This window comes from Pongo abelii, chromosome 23 (genome assembly GCF_028885655.2).
Source record: "Pongo abelii isolate AG06213 chromosome 23, NHGRI_mPonAbe1-v2.0_pri, whole genome shotgun sequence".
Taxonomy (NCBI): Eukaryota; Metazoa; Chordata; class Mammalia; order Primates; family Hominidae; genus Pongo; species Pongo abelii.
In genome coordinates this window covers 47,232,999-47,255,246 of record NC_085929.1, presented here as the reverse complement: position 1 = coordinate 47,255,246, position 22,248 = coordinate 47,232,999, and the positions used below count along the sequence as shown (strand labels likewise).

Here is a 22,248-nt window from a genome sequence, read left to right as displayed (position 1 = left end):
GGATCCACTTCCCCTAAGATACTGAGAAGTAACCGTACTTTCCTCTCCACCACCACCTCAGTCCCAACCACCATTATCAAATCTTTCTGGAATTATCTCCAGAGCCTCCTACTTTTTTTTTTTTTTTTTTTTTTTTTTTTTGCAACAGGGTCTCACTTTGTCACACAGGCTGGAGTGCAGTGGCACGATCTTGGCTCGCTGCAACCTCTGCCTCCCGGGTTCAAGCGATTCTCCTGCCTCAGCCTCTCTAGTAGCTGGGATTACAAGCACACACCACCATGCCCAGCTAATTTTTTGTATTTTAGTAGAGACGGAGTTTCACCATGTTGGCCAGGCTAGTCTCAGACTCCTGACCTCAAGTGAGCTGCCTGCCTCGGCCTCCCAAAGTGCTGGGATTACAGGCGTGAGCCACTGTGCCCAGCCAGAGCCTCCTAACTGATCTCTCACTTCCTCCTTAGTCTCCTTCAGTCTGTATTCAGCACGGCAGCCAGTGTGATCATGTTAAAACACGAATGAGGGCTGGGTGCAGTGGCTCATGTCAATAATCCCAGTAGTTTGGGAGGCTAAGGTGAGAGAATCGCTTGAGGCCAGGAGTTTGAGACAGCCTGGGCACCATAGCAAGACCTCATTTCTACCAAAAAAAAAAAAAAAAAAATTAGCAGGGCATGGTGGCATGCACTTGTAGTCCTAGCTATTCAGGAGTCGTTCAGAGTGAGACCCTGTCTCTTAGAAGAAAATTTTAAAAAGTGAATGCGATCATGTCATTTCTCTGTTCAGAGCCCTCCAGTTGCTTCCCATCTCACTCAGAGGAAAAGCCAAAGTCCTTACCTTGTCCTGCAAAGCCTGTTTAACCCGGCCATCCTATTCTCTTTACTTACACTGCTGCAGCCACCCTGACTTCTTTTCTTCGTCCTAAACACTCCTGGCATGTGTCTGCCTGTGTACCTGCTATGACCTCTACCTGGTAACCATGTGGATAACTCCTTTGCCTCCTTTTAGGTTTTTCCCTAAATGGCCACTGTTAAATGATAAACTTTAGACAAATTATGTTTAACAGAGCTTTTTTTTTTGTTTTTTTGAGAAGGAGTCTCACTCTGTCGCCCAGGCTGGAGTGCAGTGGCGCGATCTCCACTCACTGCAACCTCTGCCTCCCAGGTTCAAGAGATTTTCCTGTCTCAGCCTCCCAAGTAGCTGGGACTACAGGCTCAAGTCATCATGCCCAGCTAATTTTTGTATTTTTAGTAGAGACGGGGTTTCACTCTGTTGGCCAGGCTGATCTCAAACTCCTGACCTAAGGTGATCCACCCCCGTCAGCCTCCTAAAGTGCTGAGGTTACAGGCATGAGCCACCATGCCTGGCCTAACAGAGTTTGATCAAGCAAAGAACAATTTGCAAATTGGGCAGCCCTCAGAACCAGAAGGTCAGAGTGACTCTGGAGCTGTCACATGGTAGAATATTTATGGACAGAAAAAGGAAAGTGACATATAGAAGTCAGAGGTGAGGTACAGAAACAGCCAGATTAGTTACCACTTGTTTACCTTATTTGAACAGTTGGCTGCCTGTGATTGGCTGAAACTCTATGATTGGCACAAGATCCAGGTAGGTTATAGTTCACTGTATACTGAGAAACCTTCAAGGTTATTTTTTTTTCCTTTTCTTTTTTTTTTTTGGTTGTTGTTGTTGTTGAGACAGGGTCTTGCTTTGTCATCTGGGCACCGGAGTACAGTGGTGCGGTTATAGTTCACTGCAGCCTCCAACTCCTGGGCTCAAGAGATCCCCCTGCCTCGGCCTCCCAAGTAGCTAGGACTACAGGGATGCCACCACACCCAGCTAATTTTTTTTTTTTTTTGTACAGATGGGGGTCTTTCTGTGTTGCCCAGGCTGGTTTCAAACCCCTGGCCTCAAGCGATTCTTCTGCCTCGACCTTCCAAAGTGCTAGGACTACAGGTATTAACCACTGCTCCCAGCTGAATATTTATTTTAAAAAATAAAAAGAATATTCATTTTTATTGATATTAAATCTACCTTCTTAAAGCAACTAGAAACAAAGATGAAACTTAGTACATATGTTTTCTCCCCCTGCAAACGTATGAGTTAGCAATTCCAAAATGAGTTTTTGTATACTTTAGGATAAGTAAATATATTGTGATCCTGGCCTAGTTCCCTTGGACAATAAAGAAAAAGTATATACCCTCTCCCACAAGCCATTTATTCATCATGGTTTGTTCATCAAATATGTATTGGGTGTCTAGTATGTGCTAAATCCAGTTCTAGATGCTAAGGATATGGCAGTAAATAAAAAATGAAAATCTCTGTCCTCATGAAGCTTACAATCTAATATTGTAAGATAGACAATAAACAAGGAAAATACGTAGTATGTTAGAGGATAAGGTTACAGACAAAATTTAAGCAGAGAAGGGATAGAGAGTACTGAGGGTTAGAAAGAGGTAACATTGGCCGGGCGTGGTGGCTCATGCCTGTAATCCCAACACTTGAGAGGCCGAGGCAGGTGGATTACCTGAGGTCAGGAGTTTGAGACCAACCTGGCCAACGTGGCGAAACCCCCTGTCTACTAAAAATACAAAAATTAGCTGGGTGTGGTAATGGGCACCTGTCATCCCAGCTACTTGGGAGGCTGAGGTAGGAGAATCACTTGAACCCAGGAGGCAGAGGTTGCAGTGAGCAGAGATCGAGCCACTGCATTCCAGCCTGGGAGACAGATTGAGACTCCATCTCCAAAAAAGAAAAAAAGAGGTACCATTTTAGATAGTATGGTGTTAAGATAAAGCTGTCTCTACATATTTTAACTTCAGTGCTGGGAATGGTAAAAAATTAAAAATAAATTAGCTGGCATGTGCCTGTAGTCCCAGCTACTTGGGAGGCTAAGGAGGGAGGATCACTTGAGCCCAGGAGTAGAAGGCTGCAGCAAGACCATGTCTCAAAAAAACAAATAAAATAAATAATTGTAACAGCTAATGGAATAAAACAGGTGTGAAAGTGAATTCCTGTGTTTTGAAATTGTAAAGAATAAAAGGAATAATCATTTGGTGATTGGATTAGATTAGTGGTTCTCCACTGAGGCTGATTTTGACCCACAGGGTCAAATGTGGCATCTAGTGGGTAGAGGCCAGGGAGACTGCCAATCATCCTACACAAGAGCCCACATACACACACAACAAATAATTTTCCACCCCAAAATATTAGTACTGTCACAGTTGGGAGACTCTGGGTTAAAGAATTTTACAATCCTTTGTGATTGTGAGAGTCTCTGATTGTAGGTCTTCTCTTTTTCTGAAGGTTGAGAGTTCCTTGAAAATTACTTTTGTGAGTTTTAAACTTCTCTTCATAACAAGTTTTTATATCTTAATATGTACATGTTTTTATAATAATTATAACAGCTTTCTTCCTGCTGTGAGTATTATAATCACTGTAGAAATGAGTTGTATCATCTCTAAGAAGAACTAGGAACAGCGTTGTTGCTCTTCAAATTCTTCTTGAAACTTAGAAATTTATTATTTATTGTATTTTCCCAGAAAAACAAGCCTATAAAGCTTAATATCTTGGGGAATAATTTGGGAACAGAATCTTAACAGATAACTTAAATGAAGAGACACTTATTTTTATGAAATTGGAATTTTTAGCAATAACTCTTACTGAATGCCAAAGGTATTATCATTCTTGTGATAGTTCAAAATGTATTTCCTGCCCTTTGGCCTTAAATCTGGCAAGACAGGTTTGTTCCTGTTGTGTGTAAAGTTTCATTCCTTCCTACAGAGTCAAGTGAGATTTGTTAGATTTGTGCCTTTGTTTTGCCATTTTCTTATATCCATGGTCATTGCACGTATTTCCCAGAAGTGCATACCCAATTAGCCTACTTCGTTTGTGTTTTCTCTCCATAGCAAAGGAGACTCACTGCTGATAAAACTATTTGTTTTCAAGATTTCAGGAGTAAATAGCTGTGTTCTAATTGTTCCTTGATTCAGTGAATAATTTTAGTGTGTTCAATTACTGTTATTCATCTCTTAATTTTGGTTTATTCTTTCTTGTAAATGATTTGTTACATAAAAGAGAGAAAGAAAATAGAATTATAGACATTAGAATTAGAAAAAAAACAGTCTTCTGCCCTTTGGTAGGTAAAGTATTAATTTGTATTTCTACTTCAGAGCTGAAGTAGCATCCACAGCTTGGAACTGGCGGAAGAGTTTTTGTTGTTGTTGTTTTGAGATGGAGTCTCGGTCTGTCACCAAGTCTGGAGTGCAGTGGCATGATCTCGGCTCACTGCAACCTCTGCCTCCTGGGTTCAAGCAATTCTCCTGCCTCAGCCTTCCGAGTAGCTGGGACTACAGGCGCCCGCCACCATGCCTGGCTAATTTTTGTATTTTTAGTAGTGACGGGGTTTCGCCACGTTGGCCAGGCTGGTCTCTAACTCCTGACCTTGTGATCCACCCGCCTCAGCCTCCCAAAGTGCTGGGATTCCAGGCGTGAGCAACCGCGCCCGGCCGGAACTGGAAGAAGAGTTACACGGGCTTATAAAAAAGCAGACAATTTTCTTTATCCTTTGGGCCTGTCAGGAGTTGGAATTGGTGCTCACGAATGGTTTGTGGCATGCTTCTCTCAGTGGAATGCTGACCTTTGCTTGATGATATAGGTTGCAAGTTTTAGTAAAGTTTTGGATTCGCAAGTATTTTGAGTAGCTTCTCTCAGAACTCATAAAATTATACTGGTTAAAAAATACTCCTCCATCTATTTTGGCTTAGAGAGTGAAAAAAAGTACTTGAACTTCTCAGATAAAAAGTTTTGAAATACCAAATGTTCTTACAAGGACTTTATAATGTTATTTAAGTAATGTAGTACGTTTTTGTACTTGAGGTTGTCCTTTAGAAGAATCCTTTTAGGCTGGGCGCGGTGGCTCACACCTGTAATCCCAGCACTTTGGGAGGCCGAGGTGGGCGGATCACGAGGTCAGGAGATCGAGACCATCCTGGCTAACACGGTGAAACCCCGTCTCTACTAAAAATACAAAAAATTAGCTGGGTGCGGTGGCGGGCGCCTGTAGTCCTGGCTACTTGGGAGGCTGAGGCAGGAGAATGGTGTGAGCCGGGAGGCGGAGCTTGCAGTGAACCGACATAGCGCCACTGCACTCCTGCCTGGGTGAAAGAGCGAGACTCTGTCTCAAAAAAAAAAAAAGAAGAATCCTTTTAGTCTTTCTGCTTGTGTTAATAATGGGGATATGAAAGCAGATTTTTTTTTCTTTTTTCTTTTTTTTTTTTTTTAATAAAAGGTCTCACTCTGTTGCCCAGCTCTGGAGTGCAGTGGCACGATCACAGCTCACTGCAGCCTCAAACTCCTGGGCTGAAGCGATCTTCCCACTTCAGCCTCTTGAGTAGCTGGAACCACAGGAGTGTGCTACCATGCCTGGCTAATTTTTAATATTTTTTTTAAAGATGGAGTCTCCTTCTTTTGCCCAGGCTGCTATTGAACTCCTGGGCTCAAGTGATCCTCCCATATCAGCCTCTCAAAGTGCTGAGATTACAGGCATGAGCCACCACACTGGGTATGAAAGCAGAATTTTAAAGAATGGTTAGATCTTAATCATAGCTGCATTGCCTCCTAAGTGTTTTTGTATGTGCCTGCCTCTTAAATGAATAGAATTTTTATTTCTGAAGAATTTATTTAACAGGCAACATATTTCACTTGTTTAGAAAGGTGGGTGCACTATACCTTTCTACGGTATCTGTGGAAGCTTGTGATCTCTGGTCCTGAGCTCTCCTTTCCTCCTTTTCTCTTAAAACAAATGCAGTAGACTGCTCAATAGCACTTTCTAGTCTGATTTTTCCGGCTGTTGGTTTTTCTTTGTTAAGTGAAGTGTGCATTGCATTGAATAGGAATACATTCTAAAATCTAGGCAAATAGGAATGTGTTAATATCCTTCTATACTGGCCTCTGGGGCATGGGTGCTTTTGAAAAAATGAGACTAGCAAGAATCTGTAACTAAGGGTTTTTTAGATTATAGGCAATGCCTCCAGTGACAGTGTATGAACATTTTAAGTTATAACTAAAGATGACTCCTTAATGTTATGTGAATCTATAAAAATATAACAAATATGACTGATAAAATTATTAGGTGATGTCTTTTATTTTGAGAAATGTGCTCTCATAATGCTCCTTAGAGATAGGCAGCAAAATATCTTTAACAACTGTACACAACCAATGAAAAAATTGAATTTGAATCTCTTGGCTGTTTTGTCAAGTTTATCCTTGGTTAGACTGTATTTCCTATATATAATATTTTGACATACCTTAAATCAAAACTTTATTTCTTCAATTGTCTTTAAATGGATTTTAGTAAAAGACTTCTCTTCCTTAGGATTTTTTCTCTTGGTTCTTCAGATCTTGACTAGAGCCAGACAGCTGGATGTGTGTGCTTTTTTACTGAGTTTGTTCATTGCTTCATTTGTTCCACTATTTATTTAACAAATGTTTATAAAGTATATACCATGTGTCAGGCACATTGTTACAATTCTATCTGGTATTTTTTTTTTTTTAATCATTTCAGGACTGGTGAGGAATATTTTAATATCTCAAGATGGTGTTAAATTGGGATCATATGTTTTCAAAAAAGAAGCACCTGGCTCATTGTATTCTACTCTGAGGCAACCTTGGGGGGCCAAGATCCCCATCCTTAAGCTTGTAAGGATCATGATGCTTGTGAAGCTGTTTCAGGTGTTTTGTGACACTTAACTGATGCTTGCTGCCTGCCTATCCTAATTCTCTAAGCAATGAGGAACTCTTCAGTGAGCTTCTAGTCTCTGTTAAGGCACTTTTAAATGTCACCACCTTTCCCCCTCCTGTCACTCATTGTACCAGATCCATACTCACTTCAAACCATATGAACTACTTAAGTAAGAGTTGTAAATTGTTTGTTTTATCTGATATTGTCGATGGACCTAGCATGTTAGCTATAAGCCACTCTCATCTCTAAAGCTGTTATGTTAAAATTATATTTAAAGCTATATCAAAATTGCTACTTTGAATGGTATATAAATTGACAAATAGATTGCCTATTGTACAAATGAGGGAACTTGTTGCTCTTCATCTGGAGAGGTGCTGCCGCCAGCCATTTTGCTATCAGCAAAGCTTCCAAATCGCTTCTAACAGTAGTGGCTTGTGTTGTACCCTGGCACAAAGAGACTCCTTACCTTAGGTCTCCTAAGAGGTCAGTGACAGGGATATAAATGGAATATTGCTATGTAGCTTTAAAACAGCAAAGCTTAAAAGCTGATATTTTGCTTTCCCTTTTTCTCTCCATCTTTCTTGTTAAAGGAGTGGTTAACGTGTTGCTAACAACTCCACTCTGGGTGGTAAACACCAGACTGAAGCTGCAGGGGGCAAAATTTAGGAATGAAGACATTGTACCAACAAACTACAAAGGTATCATTGGTAAGTATCTCTTCGCTGAATTCCTATATAAGAGTTTTCTTCCTTCTTTATATCTGGAATATGTTGCCACATAAAGCTACATAACATATCCTTTGCCTACTTTTTGATGGGTTTGTTTGATTTTTTTTCTTGTAAATTTGTTTAAGTTCTTTGTTGATTCTGGATATTAGCCCTTTGTCAGATGGGTAGATTGTAAAAATTTTCTCCCATTCTGTAAGTTGCCTGTTCACTCTGATGGTAGTTTCTTTTGCTGTGCAGAAGCTCTTTAATTAGATCCCATTTGTCTATTTTAGCTTTTGTTGCCATTGCTTTTACCTAATGTAAATGATGAGTTAATGGGTGCAGCAAACCAACATGGCACATGTATACATATGTAACAAACCTACACGTTGTGCACATGTACCCTAGAACTTAAAGTATAATTAAAAAAAAAAAAGGTGCATAACAGACAACCTCAAATCTCGGCATCCATCAATAGCATTTTTTTTTAACACGTGTTTGTGGATTGACGTGGTTTTGGCTCATCTAGGCTGACCCTAGCCTGACAGTCTCAGTTCACATGGCTCTCCTCTTTCTGGGACCAGCATGAGCATATTCTTCTCATTGTGATGGCAAAAGGTCAAGAGGACACACCCAATGGTATAAACACCTTTCAACCCTGTTGGCACCTTGTCTGCTGACATCCCAGTGGCCAAAGCACATCACATAGCCAAGCCCAAGACAAGGGGTAGAGAAGTATGCTGCTCCCAAGGAGTATCAGTGGGAGGGGATGAATATTTTTGAAGAGTAATCTGTACTTTTTTATTCTAGTGTTGTCTTTGGATAGACACCAGGTTGGTATCTGATATCTTTGAGCTTCTGCCTTTCAATAGTACCGCATTGCCAGGTTTTCCTTTCCCATACATCAATCTTTGTAGTGAAATAGTGGTTTTTAAAAGTCAAATCCTGTATAATAAATTCTAGGAAACTATCTTATCTTTTCTCGTGCTGGACTTTTTTTGTGAAATTTGTGGGCGCAGTTCACAGTTCTGTGTAATCCAGAATTTCCAGTGATGGTGATAATGACTTAGGAGAATTCGATCATCAGGAACAGTTGCCTGTGATTGAAGTTGGTCTCTCAATAACTTGGTGATTGTCAATGTCTGATTATCAAAAAGTAATTAACTGATAAACTTGCCCCCAAACTATCATTGCAAGAAAGAAATCTTTTTTTTTTTTTTGGAAATGGAGTCTTTCTCTGTCACCCAGGCTGGAGTGCAGTGGCACAATCTTGGCTCACGGCAACCTCTGCCTCCTGGGTTCAAGCAATTCTCCTGCCTCAGCCTCCCAAGTAGCTGGGATTACAGGTACGCGCCGCCACACCTAGCTAATTTTTGTATTTTTAGTAGAGACAGGGTTTCACCATGCTGGCCGGGCTGGTCTCGAACTCCTGACCTCGTGATCCACCTGCCTCGGCCTCCCAAAGTGCTGGGACTACAGGCGTGAGCCATTGCAACCGGCGGCAAGAAGGAAATCTTTATAGAACCAGTATGGTTTGTGTTCTGGGTACATTTGAACAGAATTCATGTTGTCTTCTCTAGTTAGGGGATTGTGATCATGCTTTTCAAAAGTCCCTGATTTCTTCTTAGATGCTTTTCATCAGATCATTCGAGATGAAGGAATCTCGGCTTTATGGAATGGCACATTTCCCTCATTGCTGTTGGTCTTCAATCCTGCCGTCCAGTTCATGTTTTATGAAGGCTTAAAACGGCAGCTGTTAAAGAAACGGATGAAGGTAATCCCTGATTTTGAAAGCAGTAAAATAATTCTGTCTGACACCTTCTTGTTGACTTGATTGATATGGTTTGTTCTTCTTTTGCTTTCCAGCTTTCTTCCTTGGATGTGTTCATCATCGGTGCAGTAGCCAAAGCGATTGCCACCACGCTGACCTATCCCCTGCAGACGGTACAGTCAATTCTGAGGGTGAGTGCTGGGGTTCTCTTCGCATTTAGTCAAACAGCATTCAAATATATGTGGTCTCTTGATTTAAAACAATGTTAATAAAGCAATAAAGCAGTTAGTTGGTATACCAGAATATTCCCTATCTGTTTTTTTTCTTTTCTTTTCTTTTTTTGAGACAGGATCTCCCTCTGTCACCCAGGTTGGAGTACTGTGGTGCAACATGGGTCTCTATAGCCTCGACCTCCTAGGCTCAAGCAGTCCTCCTGCCTCAGCCGCCCAAGTAGCTGAGACTACAGGCATACACCACCTTGTCCAGCTAATTTAAAATTTTTTTGTGTGAAGATGGGGTCTCACCATGTTTTCCAGGCTTGTCTCAAAGTCCTGGACTCAAGCGATCCTCCCACCTTGGCCTTCCAAAGTGCTGGGATTATAGGCATGAACCATTGTGCCTGGCCCCCATTTTTCATTTGTTTGATATTCTGCTTAACTAGGCTGGCTGTCATTGGTTTAGAATGAAGTTTGCACTTGTAATTTCTTAGGTAACGTAATGTCTCAGAAAACACAAATGTGGAGACAAGTTCCTTAAAGACCTCAGGAAAGCTTAAGTTTCCTTCCTTCTCATTCAAGTTGATTGGTTTGGTGCCCTAGCAGGGATTATCCTTTACAAAGTCAGAGGTTAATTCCTTTAGTTCACTCAGGAGGAATGAATGATTTAGCTTTTCTGAAGCACTCTCAAACTTCTGTTTTTTAATTCATTCAGTTACTTATCCATTCAAATATTTACCAAGCGCCCACACTGTGGGAGGACCTGGGCATGCAGTGGTAAATAAAAGTCATAATCCCTGCCCTTATGGAGCTAGTGGAAGAGAGAATGAACAGGTAAACAAGCAAAATAAATAGGTAATTACAAATTGAAAAAAGAGCTATAAAGGAAATTATTTACTGGAGAGGGGCGTGGTGGCGCTCTTCTTAGACAGCATGATTGGAGGTGGGCTTCTTTGAGAAGGAATATTTAAATCAAGATGCAAAGGACGGTAAGGCCCTAGCGGGGCAGAGTGGAGGAAAGTGCATTCCAGGCAGGGGGAGCATGATGTGTGTGTTAGTCCATTCTCATGCTGCTCTAAAGGACTGCCTGAGACTGGGTAATTTATAAAGGAAAGAGGTTTAATTGACTCACATTTCAGCATGGCTGGGGAGCCTCAGGAAACTTACAATCATGGTGGAAGGGGAAGCAAACATGTCCTTCTTCACATAGCGGCAGCAAGGACAAGTGCAGGGGGAACTCCTCCTATAAAACCATCAGATCTCATGAGACTTATTCACTACCACAAGAACAGTATAGGGGAAACCCCTCCCCCCCCATGATTCAGTTATCTCCACCTGGCCCTGCCCTTGACATGTGGGGATTATTACAATTCAAGGTGAGATTTGGGTGGTGACACAGCCAAACCATATCAATGTACTAAGAATTTGGTGCATCCTAGGGACTGAAAGAAGCACTCTATGGCAGTAGAGTGGCTCAGGGTGAGATTGCAAGAGCAGCAGGGAAACTGTAGGTGAGGAATGTACATTTTTATCCTCAGCACTTTAAGCTGAGAATATGTGATGGGAAGGGCTTTAAGCTGGGGAATATGTGCTGTGATTTACAATTGGAGAAGATTGTTATGGCTATTATGTGGTGAATTGGTCAGAAAGCTAAGAGAGAAAGCCAGGGGCAATCTAGTAGGAGGCCATTCAGTAATACAGGTGAGAGAGGATGGTGGCCTGGACCACGGTGGTGGCACTGGAGAGGATAGGGATAGGATGAGGACAGATTCAAGATCTGTTTTGGAGAAAAATTTCAAAAGGCTTGTTGCTAGATAAAATAGGGGTGGTAGTGAGAATATTCCAGTTCAGAAAAATTGGTACCTTCTGTTAAAAGCATTTTTACTAATATATTATTTTAAAATTGGTACTTAATATAAGGGAATTCAGTAGCATCCTTATAAATGTATTTTAACACTTTTATAATGTAAACACATAATGTGAAGAGCTTAGACTGCAGATGTTCTAAATGATTTGTTTCTCAGAATTTCCTAAAGAAGTGGAAGTTATTACCATCAATATCTAAATCATCATCCTCGGCATATTTTTTTCTTTTGAGGTAGAATTTTCCCTATACCTCTCTATAAAATGAAAATTATTATGCTTGCTTCATTGAAAAATTTTTCTTAGGCCGGACATGGTGGCTCATGCCTGTAATCCCAGAACTTCGGGAGGCCGACGCAGGTGGATCATTTGAGGTCAGGAATTCGAGACCAGCCTGGCCAACATGGTGAAACCACATCTCTACTAAAAATACAAAAATTAGCCGGGCGTGGTGGTACATGTCTATAATCCGAACCATAAGGGAGGCTGAGGCAGGAGAATCACTTGAACCTGGGAGGCAGAGGTTGCAGTGAGCCAAAATTGTGCCTTTGCACTCCAGCCTGGGTGACAGAGTGAGAAGATGTCTCAAAAAAAAAAAAAAAGGAAAAATTTTTCTGTTTTCACTTATTTGATTGAAATATTTCACTCAGTTGAAAAATACAGGATTAATGAAATCTGTGGTACTAATTGGATAAATTTATTAATGTATGCTGTAAGATACTGCTCCAACATAATATCCTTTCCAGGTAGAAATGAAGATTTTAAAAAGCAGCAACAGTACTTTTGTTTTTTTTTCCCTCTTTCCTCAGTTTGGGCGTCATAGACTAAACCCAGAAAACAGAACATTGGGAAGTCTTCGGAATATTCTCTATCTTCTTCACCAACGAGTAAGGTGAGCTTTGTAGATGCCTCACATTCCGTGCTCTCCTTCAGCAGCCATCTCTGCCAGGGAGGGGTTGCATTTCCCTCTCTCACACTACTGCCTTGGTGGTGGCAACCTCAAAACCTTTCCCTTGCTTGCTGTGCTTAGACATTTCCCATTTTAGGAGCCTAGTACAGTATGATAGCATTTTGGGAAATTATGGAAAAGTTCAGGTTCTTATTCTTTGTTAGTTACAAATATACAGAACTCCTTCAGAAAGAGAACCCTTCTATACTCCAATCACCCTGAGTGTGCTTTCATCAGTGGCATATCCTATGACGCCTCTTAGCAATATAACATCTGCCTATAGAATAGGAGTACTGGAGAAGGGAGGGGGCAGTGGAAAAAGTGATAATAGTGATGATGATGATGATGATGATGATGATGATGATGATGGTGGTGGTGGTAAGAGTAGCTAACATTTTCAGTGGTTTGCCATGCAGCAGACACTGAGCTAGAGGCTACACATAGGTAATCTCAATCCTTTTTTTTTTGAGACAGAGTCTCGCTCTTTTGCCCGGGCTGGAGTGCAGTGGCGCGATCTCCGCTCACTGCAAGCTCCGCCTCCTGGGTTCACACCATTCTCCTGCCTCAGCCTCCCAAGTAGCTGGGACTACAGGCACCTGCCACCACGCCTGGCTAATTTTTTGTATTTTTTATTAGAGATGGGGTTTCACCATGTTTGCCAGGATAGTCTTGATCTCCTGACCTCATGATCCGCCCTACTCGGCCTCCCAAAGTGCTGGGATTACAGGCGTGAGCCACCGCGCCCAGCCTTCTCAGTCCTAACAGTAGCTCTGTGAATTAAGAACTATTGTCATTTCCTGTTTCATTTAAAGAAACTGACACTTAGTGAAGTCAGATAAGTCAGGGACCTCCTTTGAAGCAGAAGCTCTTATAACTTTGTTACTGTTCCTAGATACAAGATACTTTGAAAATAAATTTATTATTAAAATAAAATATGCAGCCAGGCAAAGTGGCTCACGCCTGTAATCCCAACACTTTGGGAGGCTGAGACAGCAGGATAGCTTGAGGCCAGGAGTTCAAGACGAGCCTGGGCAAAGTAGTGAGACCCTGTCTCTACAAAAAATATTTACAAAATTAGCCAAGCATGTGGCACAAACCTGTAATCACAGCTACACACGAGGCTGAGGCGGGAGATTCACTTGAGCCCAGCAGATTGAGGCTATACTGAGCTATGATGGCACCACTGTACTCCAGCCTGGGCTATAGAGGCAAGACCTTGTATCAAAAAAAAAAAAAAAAAAATTCAAGGGACTAAAAGATAAAATTAGGCTGGGCATGGTGGCTCAAACCTATAATCCCAGCACTTTGGGAGGCTGAGGCAGGCAGATCACTTTAGCTCAGGAGTTTGATACCGGCCTGGGCAACATAGTGAGACCCCATCTCTACACAAATAAGAAATTAGCTAGGCATGCTGGTGCCTGCATGTAGTCCCAGCTACCCAAGAGGCTGAGGTGGAAGGATTGCTTGAACCCAGGAGGTCGAGGCTGCAGTGAGCCGTGATTGTGCCACTGCACTCTAGTGAGCAACAGAGTGAGACCTTCTATCAAAAAATAAAATAAAAGACAAAGAATAAGTATAAAGTAAAAAATAAATACTCACTATATCAAGTATTGGGAGGGATGTTGGAGCAACCAGAACTTACTTTCTTATGCTGCTGTTGGGAATATAGAATGGGAATGTACAGCTACTGCTGTATACAGCTGATGGGAATATACGGCTGCTTTGGAAGGCAATTTGGCATTTTCTTTAAAAATTTGTATATACCACACCTATTATAGGACCCAGCCATCCACTTCAGGGTATTTACCCAAGAGAAATGAAAGCATATGTCTACACAAAAGCTTGTATACAAATGTTAATAATGGCTTTGTTTTTTTTTTTAATTTTTTAATTTTTGATTTTTGTGGGTACATAGTAGGTATAATAATCACATCATAGAAAATGGGGTATCTATCCTCTCAAACATTTATTCTTTTTGTTACAAACAGTCCTATTATACTCTTTTAGTTATTTTTAAATGTACAATTAAATTATTATTGACTATAGTCACCTGTTGTGCTAGCAAATACTAGGTCTTATTCAAACTATCTATTTTTGTACCTATTAACCATCCCTACCTTCTCCCCGCCACTACTCTTCCCAGTAGTCTCTGGTAACCATCCTTCTACTCTTTATCTCCATGAGTTCAATTGTTTTGATTTTTAGGTCCCTCAAATAAGTGAGAACATGCGATATTTGTCTTTCTGTGCCTGGTTTGTTTCACTTAGCAGAATGACCTCCAGTTCCATCGATGTTGTTACAAACGACAAGCTCTCATTCTTTTTGATGGCTGAATAGTACTGCATTTTGTATAAGTACCACATTTTCTTTATCCATTTATCTGTTGATGGACATGTAGGTTGCTTCCAAATTTAAGACATTATTTGTAAGAACCAAAAACTAGGGCCAGGCACAGTGGCTCACACCTGTAATCCCAGCACTTTGGGAGGCCGAGGCGGGCAGATCACGAGGTCAGGGGATCGAGACCATCCTGGCTAACACAGTGAAACCCCATCTCCACTAAAAATACAAAAAAAAAATTAGCCTGGTGTGGTGGCGGGCGCCTCTAGTCCCAGCTGCTAGAGAGGCTAAGGCAAGAGAATGGCGTGAACTCGGGAGGCGGAGCTTGCAGTGAGCCGAGATCGCGCCACTGCACTCCAGCCTGGGCAACAGAGCGAGACTCTAACTAAAAAAAAAGAACCAAAAACGAGAAACAACCTGGCTGGGGTGCAGTGGTTCATGCCTGTAATCTCAGCACTTTGGGAGGCCAAGGCAGGCGTGTTATTTGAGGTTAGGAGTTCAAGACCAGCCTGACCAACATGGTGAAACCTCATCTCTGCTAAAAATAAAAAATAAAAATAAATTAGCCAGGTGTGGTGGCTCATGCCTGTAGTCCCAGCTACTCGGGAGGCTGAGTCAGGAGAATGGCTTGAACCCAGGAGGCAGAGGTTGCAGTGAGCCAAGATCTCGTCACTGCACTCCAGCCTGGGTGACAGAGTGAGACTCTGTCCCACCTGCCCCCTACCCCCTCCAAAGAAAAGAAAGAAATTGGACAAAAAAACAATTCATGCTGTCTGATTTCACTTCTATAAAATTCTAGAAAATGCAGATTAATCTGTAGTAACAGAAAGCAGTCAGTGGTTATCAGGGCCAGTGTAGGCAGAGTGAGAAATCGTTATAGAAGGACATGAGGATACTTTTGGGGTAATAGATATGTTCACTGTCTTGAAGGTGAACTTATCAGGGTGGTGTCATGAGTATATACATGAGTCAAAACTTCTCAAATTGAAGTCAGTTAAACTTCAGTAAAAGCTGTAAGTACATGCATATATAATCCCTATTTTTCTTTCTCTCATTCCTTTTCTAAGAGGTAATCACTATTAACAGTTAAGTGTATATATTTCCAAAATATTATGTAAAATATATATTGCCAACATATCGATGCAGCTTGCCGTTTTTTAATCATCCTCACTCCTTCATCAGAATTTTTTTTTGGATGGGGTGACAGGGTCCCACTTCTGTCACCCAGGCTGGAGTGCAGTGGCACAATCATGGCTCACTGCAGCCTCAACTTCAAGACCTCAGGTGATCCTCCCATCTCAGCCTCTCGAGCAGCTGGGACTACAGGTGCATGCCACCATGCCAGGCTAAATTCTTGTATTTTTAGTAGAGACAGAGTTTCACCATGTTGCCCAGGCTGGTCTCCAACTCCTGGGCTCAAGGGATCCACCTGCCTCAGCCTCCCAAAGTGTTGGGATTACAGGCATAAGCCACCATGCTTGGCTACAACTTGCCTCTTTAATAAACTTAGTATCTCAAACATCTCTTCACATCGAAATCTATAGACTTAATTTATTTTTTGTGGTGACTGCCTGGTTTCCTGTTATATAATATACCATGATTTATTTACCAGTACACTTATTGATGGATATTTAGGTTGTTTCCAGGCTTTTGCCTTTACAAACATTGCTGAATGAACAATCCATAAATTTAGCTCTGTATACCTGAGGGAGTATAATTGTAGAGAAAATTACCTTAACCAATGAAATTACTTGGTTAAGGAGTTTGAACATATGAAATTTTGATAGAGATTTCCAAATCGACCCCAAAAAAGTGATAACAATTTCTGTTTCTATCAGCATTGAGAGAATTAAGAAAGATGTAGTTAACAAGAAAGTTAAGAACATAGTGTTAAATGGAAATCTATGGGTTTATGTAGTTTTCAAATCCATTGTGTTTTTACATCTTGTATCTGCTTTGGTTCTCATTCAACCTTAAGGATGTGGAAGGGTGATTATACTCCCATTTTGCAGATTAGGAAACAAATTTAGAGAAAGAAAGTGACTTGCCCCATATGAGATCAAGGCAGAGTCAGATGTTCAAACTCAGATGCTCAAACTCAGATGCTCAGTAAGCACTCAGGAAGGATTGAATGAATGAAGAGCTTTCATTCTGTTCATTAGAATGTTCTTCAATGATGGAAATATCTGTACTGTCCAGTAGAGCTGCCACTAGTTATATGTGGCTATTGAGCACTTGAAATGTGCCTAGTGCAACTAAGAAACTGAGTTATTTTTATTTTTATTTATTTTATTTTTTGAGACAGAGTTTCACTCTGTTGCCTAGGCTGGAGTGCAGTGGCATGATCTCGGCTCACTTCAACCTCCGCTTTCCAGGTTCAAGTGATTCTCCTACCTCAGCCTCCTGAGCAGCTAGAACTACAAGGCATGCGCCACCGCACCTGGCTAATTTTTGTATTTTTAGTAGAGATGGGGTTTCATCATGTTGGCCAGGCTGGTCTCGAACTCCTGACCTCAGTTGATCTGCCTGCCTCGGCCTCCCAAAGTGTTGGGATTACAGGCATGAGCCATCATGCCCCGCCTATTTTTAAAAAATTTTAATTGCCACATATGGCTAGTGGCTGTGATAATAGATAGTGTAGTATACCATACCAGGCCTCTGCAAACTTTTGTGTGATTAAAAATCACCTCAGGTGCTTGTAAAATGTAGGTTTGCCTCCTCTCTGGGTTGTGGCCTGGCAATCTACATTTCTAAACTAACCCTGGTTCTTCTGATGTGGCTGAACCTCACCTTGGGAAAGACTGAGGTGGAATTTCTTAGGTTTCTTGGGGTAACATAATTCAAGTTAGTAAAGGAACTAGACATTCATGGGTCAAGTCTTTAAGTTATTCCCCTTTATCACATGATTTTCCCCCAATTATAGGTTTTCACACAGCGTATATATAAGATGTAGTAATAGCTTCTGATGGGAACACTTGATTCATTTTAATATCTCAATCTGCATGCTGTAAATAGCCCTGGAGTTGCTGATGAACTAGCAGGTAGGATTAATTCACTCTCAACAAATAGCTTTAGAGAGATCTTTTGCTCTGAACTCCCATTTTAGCTGAAACATTCTTCCCTGAGGTTAGATTCATACGGGCTGGTTTCCAGGCTGGCATCCTCCTCCTCCTCATCTGGGAGCTTGTTAGAAATGCACATTCTTGGGCTGGGTACAGTGGCTCACGCCTGTAATCCCAACACTCTGGGAGGCCGAGGCTTGGAGGATCACATGAACGTAGGAGTTGGAGACCAGCATGAGCAACATAGTGAGACCCTGTCTCTATTAGTAAAAAGAAGAAATGCAAATTCTTGAATTTCATCCCAAACTTAGTCAATGAGAAACTAATCCAGCGATGTATGTTGTAACTGATCCAGCGATGTATGTTGTAACAAGCCTTTCAGGTGATTTGGATGCCTGCTAAATTTGAAAACCACTGGGTTAGAGGATGAAATGTATGGGAAGTTTGAGAATCAGGTGGCTTTTCATTTTTCTCTTTCTCTATTTATATTGAGCTAAAATGATCTAAACATATTGGCAGCCTTCCTGCCATTTAGGGACTAAGTTGAAATAACTGAATTAGCATTAAAGTGAAGATCCAAAAGTTCTTAGTTAGATCTCAGATTTTGCCATTAATACGGTTTTAGGAGGTTTTAGGATCTGCATCCTCTCAGTGGGATATTGTCAACATTCTGCTAATTAATGGTGACTATAAAGACAAAGTATTAATGGTTCATGAATACTAAACTTTCATCAGTCCCCAAATACCTTTAAAGATAAGAAGTACTTTAACAGGCCGGGCGCGGTGGCTCACGCCTGTAATTCCAGCACTTCAGGAGGCCGAGGCGGGTGGATCACGAGGTCAAGAGATCCTAGCCAACATGGTGAAACCCCGTCTCTACTAAATATACAAAACATTAGCCGGGCGTGGTGGCGGGCGCCTGTAGGCCCAGCTACTCGGGAGGCTGAGGCAGGAGAATGGCATGAACCCGGGAGGCGGAGCTTGCAGTGAGCCGAGATTGCGCCACTGTGCTCCAGCCTGGGCGACAGAGCGAGACTCCGTCTCAAAAAAAAAAAGTACTTTGACAACAGAAGTCTGTGTTGAAATCTAAAACCTCCATTGCTTGTTCTTATCAAAGTAGCTATCTAGGTAGCATGTTCTCTGATGCAGGAGCTGACTTCTGTTTTTTCAAACCTCTTTCTCTTTAGACGTTTTGGAATAATGGGACTCTACAAAGGCCTTGAAGCCAAACTGCTGCAGACAGTCCTCACTGCTGCTCTCATGTTCCTTGTTTATGAGAAACTGACAGCTGCCACCTTCACAGTTATGGGGCTGAAGCGTGCACACAAACACTGAGACGCCTTCCCATGAAAAATTCCGAAGATGCTCAAGAGGGAGGTTTCCTCCTGAGTGAAGAGAAGTGATTCTCCTTTGACTCTGGCTCCTGCCACCACAAATGTTACCCTCATTGGCTTGAAAAGCATCCAAGGGTGAACAGGGAGTATGGCCAACTGGACCTGTTGTCACCTTAATTGTCATGCTGGCCGGTTGGATTCTGGGGTTGCAGTTGGACTGATGTGAAAAAAACATATTGCTGAAAACCTAAAAATGAAAGTTTGTGAGTGTTTATTGTTTTTCTTAAGAGAAATGGACTATTTTGCTCTCATGTGTAATGTTTTCTATTTAAATCTTTCTTAAATATACCAGCTGTTCTCTTTCCCTGAACTCTCCCCCAGGTTCTAGGACAAATTTAATAACATGTAATTCTCCTCAAATACTTTTGTATGTCTCAGTGTTGGTGTTTTCCTCCCTAAAACTAACATTAGGGCTGCACCACGGGCATGACTTGATTTTTGTTGGGCTTTTTTTTTCCTGCTTAAGGAGAGGTGTCTTTTTAGGATATGAGCTATTTATTTTGTGAAACGAAAATTGTTCATCCCAAATGATTCTCTTATAAACTATTTGTAAATGTCACTTATTCATTAGTGTTTGACATAATTTTTAGAATATTTATTTTGAATCAATCCTTTCATTACGAAAGACTTGAAGTTTTGTGTCCATCCTTACAAGCCCTGGTCAGTCAAGTCCCAATAAATGGTCAGCACAAAAAAGATATTCTTGAAAATTGCTCTTTATTAAGGTATTACGTTGAGTTTGCAACCAGATGGGAAAAATCACAAAAATGAGAAGGGGAGCAGATATCTTGTTGAGGTCTGGATATTATCTCCCTTTATAAACTTGGTGTAGGCTGTATATTTTGAAAATAAACATCTGGTTGAGGTTATTTCATTTGGAAACCTTCCTTAGAGTCCTATTGCTCATGTGGTCCATCAGATGGTAATACTGCCACAAGCTGAGAGCTTGCTGGGCACGCAACCCAGAGTTTCTGAATCCTGTTCCGTATTTTAACATTCCCTGGTGATTCGCAGCCACATTAAAGTTCAGGAGACCATAGGACCCCTGACCCATGAGAAGAAGTGATTGGTTTCAATTATAGACATCAAGATAAAGATTTTTCTCAAAGGAAAGAGATTAATGTATTAAAACAACCTCTGAAAAATCTAGGAGTCCTATCTCATCTTTTGCTTTCACCTCACGGCACGTTGTTAAGGTGGTAGGGCTTTTATTATGCGGCCAGGAGTGGATTTCGATATCTCGACCCACTCAAGAAGCAAATTCACTTGACATTAGCAGAGCAATTCTTTGGATTTCTCTGACTTCGTTTTTGTCCCTATAACAAAATGGCGGGTTTTTCATTTGTAAGTCCATGATTTAGTCAGAGAGAGTAATAATGAAATACTTCATTATTAAGGATTTAGTTCAATTTTGAGAGTGGAAATTTCCTTCTCTTATTTCCTCTCTTTAGTCCCTGTGGTAATTTCAAAGAATATGATTGTTAAAGATCATTGTATTGTTCTAGCAAACAAAAATTAGCAGGAGCTAATAATCTGGGAAGAAGACTGAACATTAGTCCCCTATTTAAGTCAGAGAATTGAAGACAGAATTGTTTTTACTATTTTCTAATTTGACTTTAAGTTTTTTGTGTGCCTGTGGCAGACCTTGAGTGGGAAATACAAAATTATTTTGATTTCTGTATAGGAGAAGAATGATCATAAAGGTGTCATGTGTATTTTCATTATTGTTTTAATTATGCTGTTCCCTTTGGAACTTGAATTTTGAGCTCAGAATATTGTGAGTTGGTCTGTTAGGATAATTTCCAATTCAAATTATAAAGCTGTATTAGGTATTTATGATGTGAGAATGTATTTGATGCTTCTCTTTTTCTGATTTTATGAGGAAACAATTTAACATTGAGGGTTATGTTCCTTATGGAAATTTACAAACTCACTAGTTGAAACTAGTTAGTAACCCACCTAGTTTTGTAACCATTGGTTAATAATAAGTTGTTTGAGAAAACTAAAGAGCTGAAATCTGTACTAGGGAAATGGGAATTTTTTATTTTTGATACTTTGTGCAACTTCTCTAGAATATGAGGATTAAGAACCTTCAGGATTGTGTTAGTGTCACAGCAGTAGAAAATTTAATTTCTGTAAGTATTTAATATGTGTTTTGAAGTAGGCACTGTAATATTTCTACCCTTGTCTGTTGTACAGTTAAGTATGAAATGCAGAAATAGATCTAGCATAAGAACATATTCAATGGGAGTTAGAAATCTTGGGTTTTATTCCCAGCTCTGTTGCTGACTAGCATTTTACGCCATCTCTTTGTAATTTGCTGTTTGATAAGTGGAGATAATACTACCCACTTCAGAGGATGTTTGAGAGCTAATGATGTCAGCCAAATCCCTTTATGACTGTGGAATAGGGAAGATCTGAGTGAAACTTTAGACAGTACCTAGATTTATATAGCAATTTCCCTTTTGAAAGCTTATATACTTTCTCATTTTATAATCCTAATATTTCTGTGAAATAGTTAAGGACAAGTAACAATATCCCCATTTAATTAACAAGGAAATTGAGAGAAAACTCTCAAACGACTTGCCTCTTTGGAAGCAGGACTAGAGTTTGAGTTTCCTGCAATCTAGTGTAATGATTAAGAGAATGGGTTCTGGAATTAGATAGACCTAGGTGCAAACTTGCCCTACTCCTTACCAGCTGGGGGAACAAAGCAATTACTGAACTTTTATGAAACTTGGTTTCCTCAATTATGAAATGGAGATTTTTTTTTTTTTGAGACGGAGTTTCGCTCTTATTGCCTAGGCTGGAGTGCAATGGCACAATCTCGGCTCACCGCAACCTCCGCCTCCCGGGTTCAAACAGTTCTCCTGCCTCAGACTCCCGAGTAGCTGGGATTACAGGCATGCGCCACCATGCCTAGCTAATTTTGTATTTTTAGTAGAGACAGGGTTTCTCTATGTTGGTGAAGCTGGTCTCAAACTCCCAACCTCAGGTGATCCACCCACCTTGGCCTCCCAAAGTTCTGGGATTACAGGCATGAACCACCATGCCCGGCGAAACGGAGATCTTGATAAACCTACCTCATAGGGTGATTGTGAGGATTAAATGAGATCATACACGTAAGTCGCTTAGCCCGGTACTTGCCACATGAGAAGAGCTAGATAAATGTTAGCAACAACTATTATGATATCATTGTTACTGGTTAGGGATA

General features: G+C 40.9%; 1 protein-coding gene across 2 annotated transcripts in view; it reads left to right on the top strand.

Annotated features, from left to right (window-relative positions):
• The window catches only part of SLC25A17 (solute carrier family 25 member 17), a 53,539-nt gene extending 33,636 nt beyond the window's left edge, over positions 1-19,903 (top strand). For both annotated transcript variants that reach the window (XM_002831176.6, XM_054543512.2), the window contains 5 exons: positions 7,324-7,440; positions 9,069-9,214; positions 9,307-9,402; positions 12,099-12,181; positions 18,828-19,903. In XM_002831176.6, coding sequence (XP_002831222.1) covers positions 7,324-7,440; positions 9,069-9,214; positions 9,307-9,402; positions 12,099-12,181; positions 18,828-18,975 — 590 coding nt within the window. In that variant the 3' untranslated portion in view covers positions 18,976-19,903. The remainder of the gene's footprint in view (positions 1-7,323; positions 7,441-9,068; positions 9,215-9,306; positions 9,403-12,098; positions 12,182-18,827) is intronic.
• Positions 19,904-22,248: the final 2,345 nt, after the last annotated feature.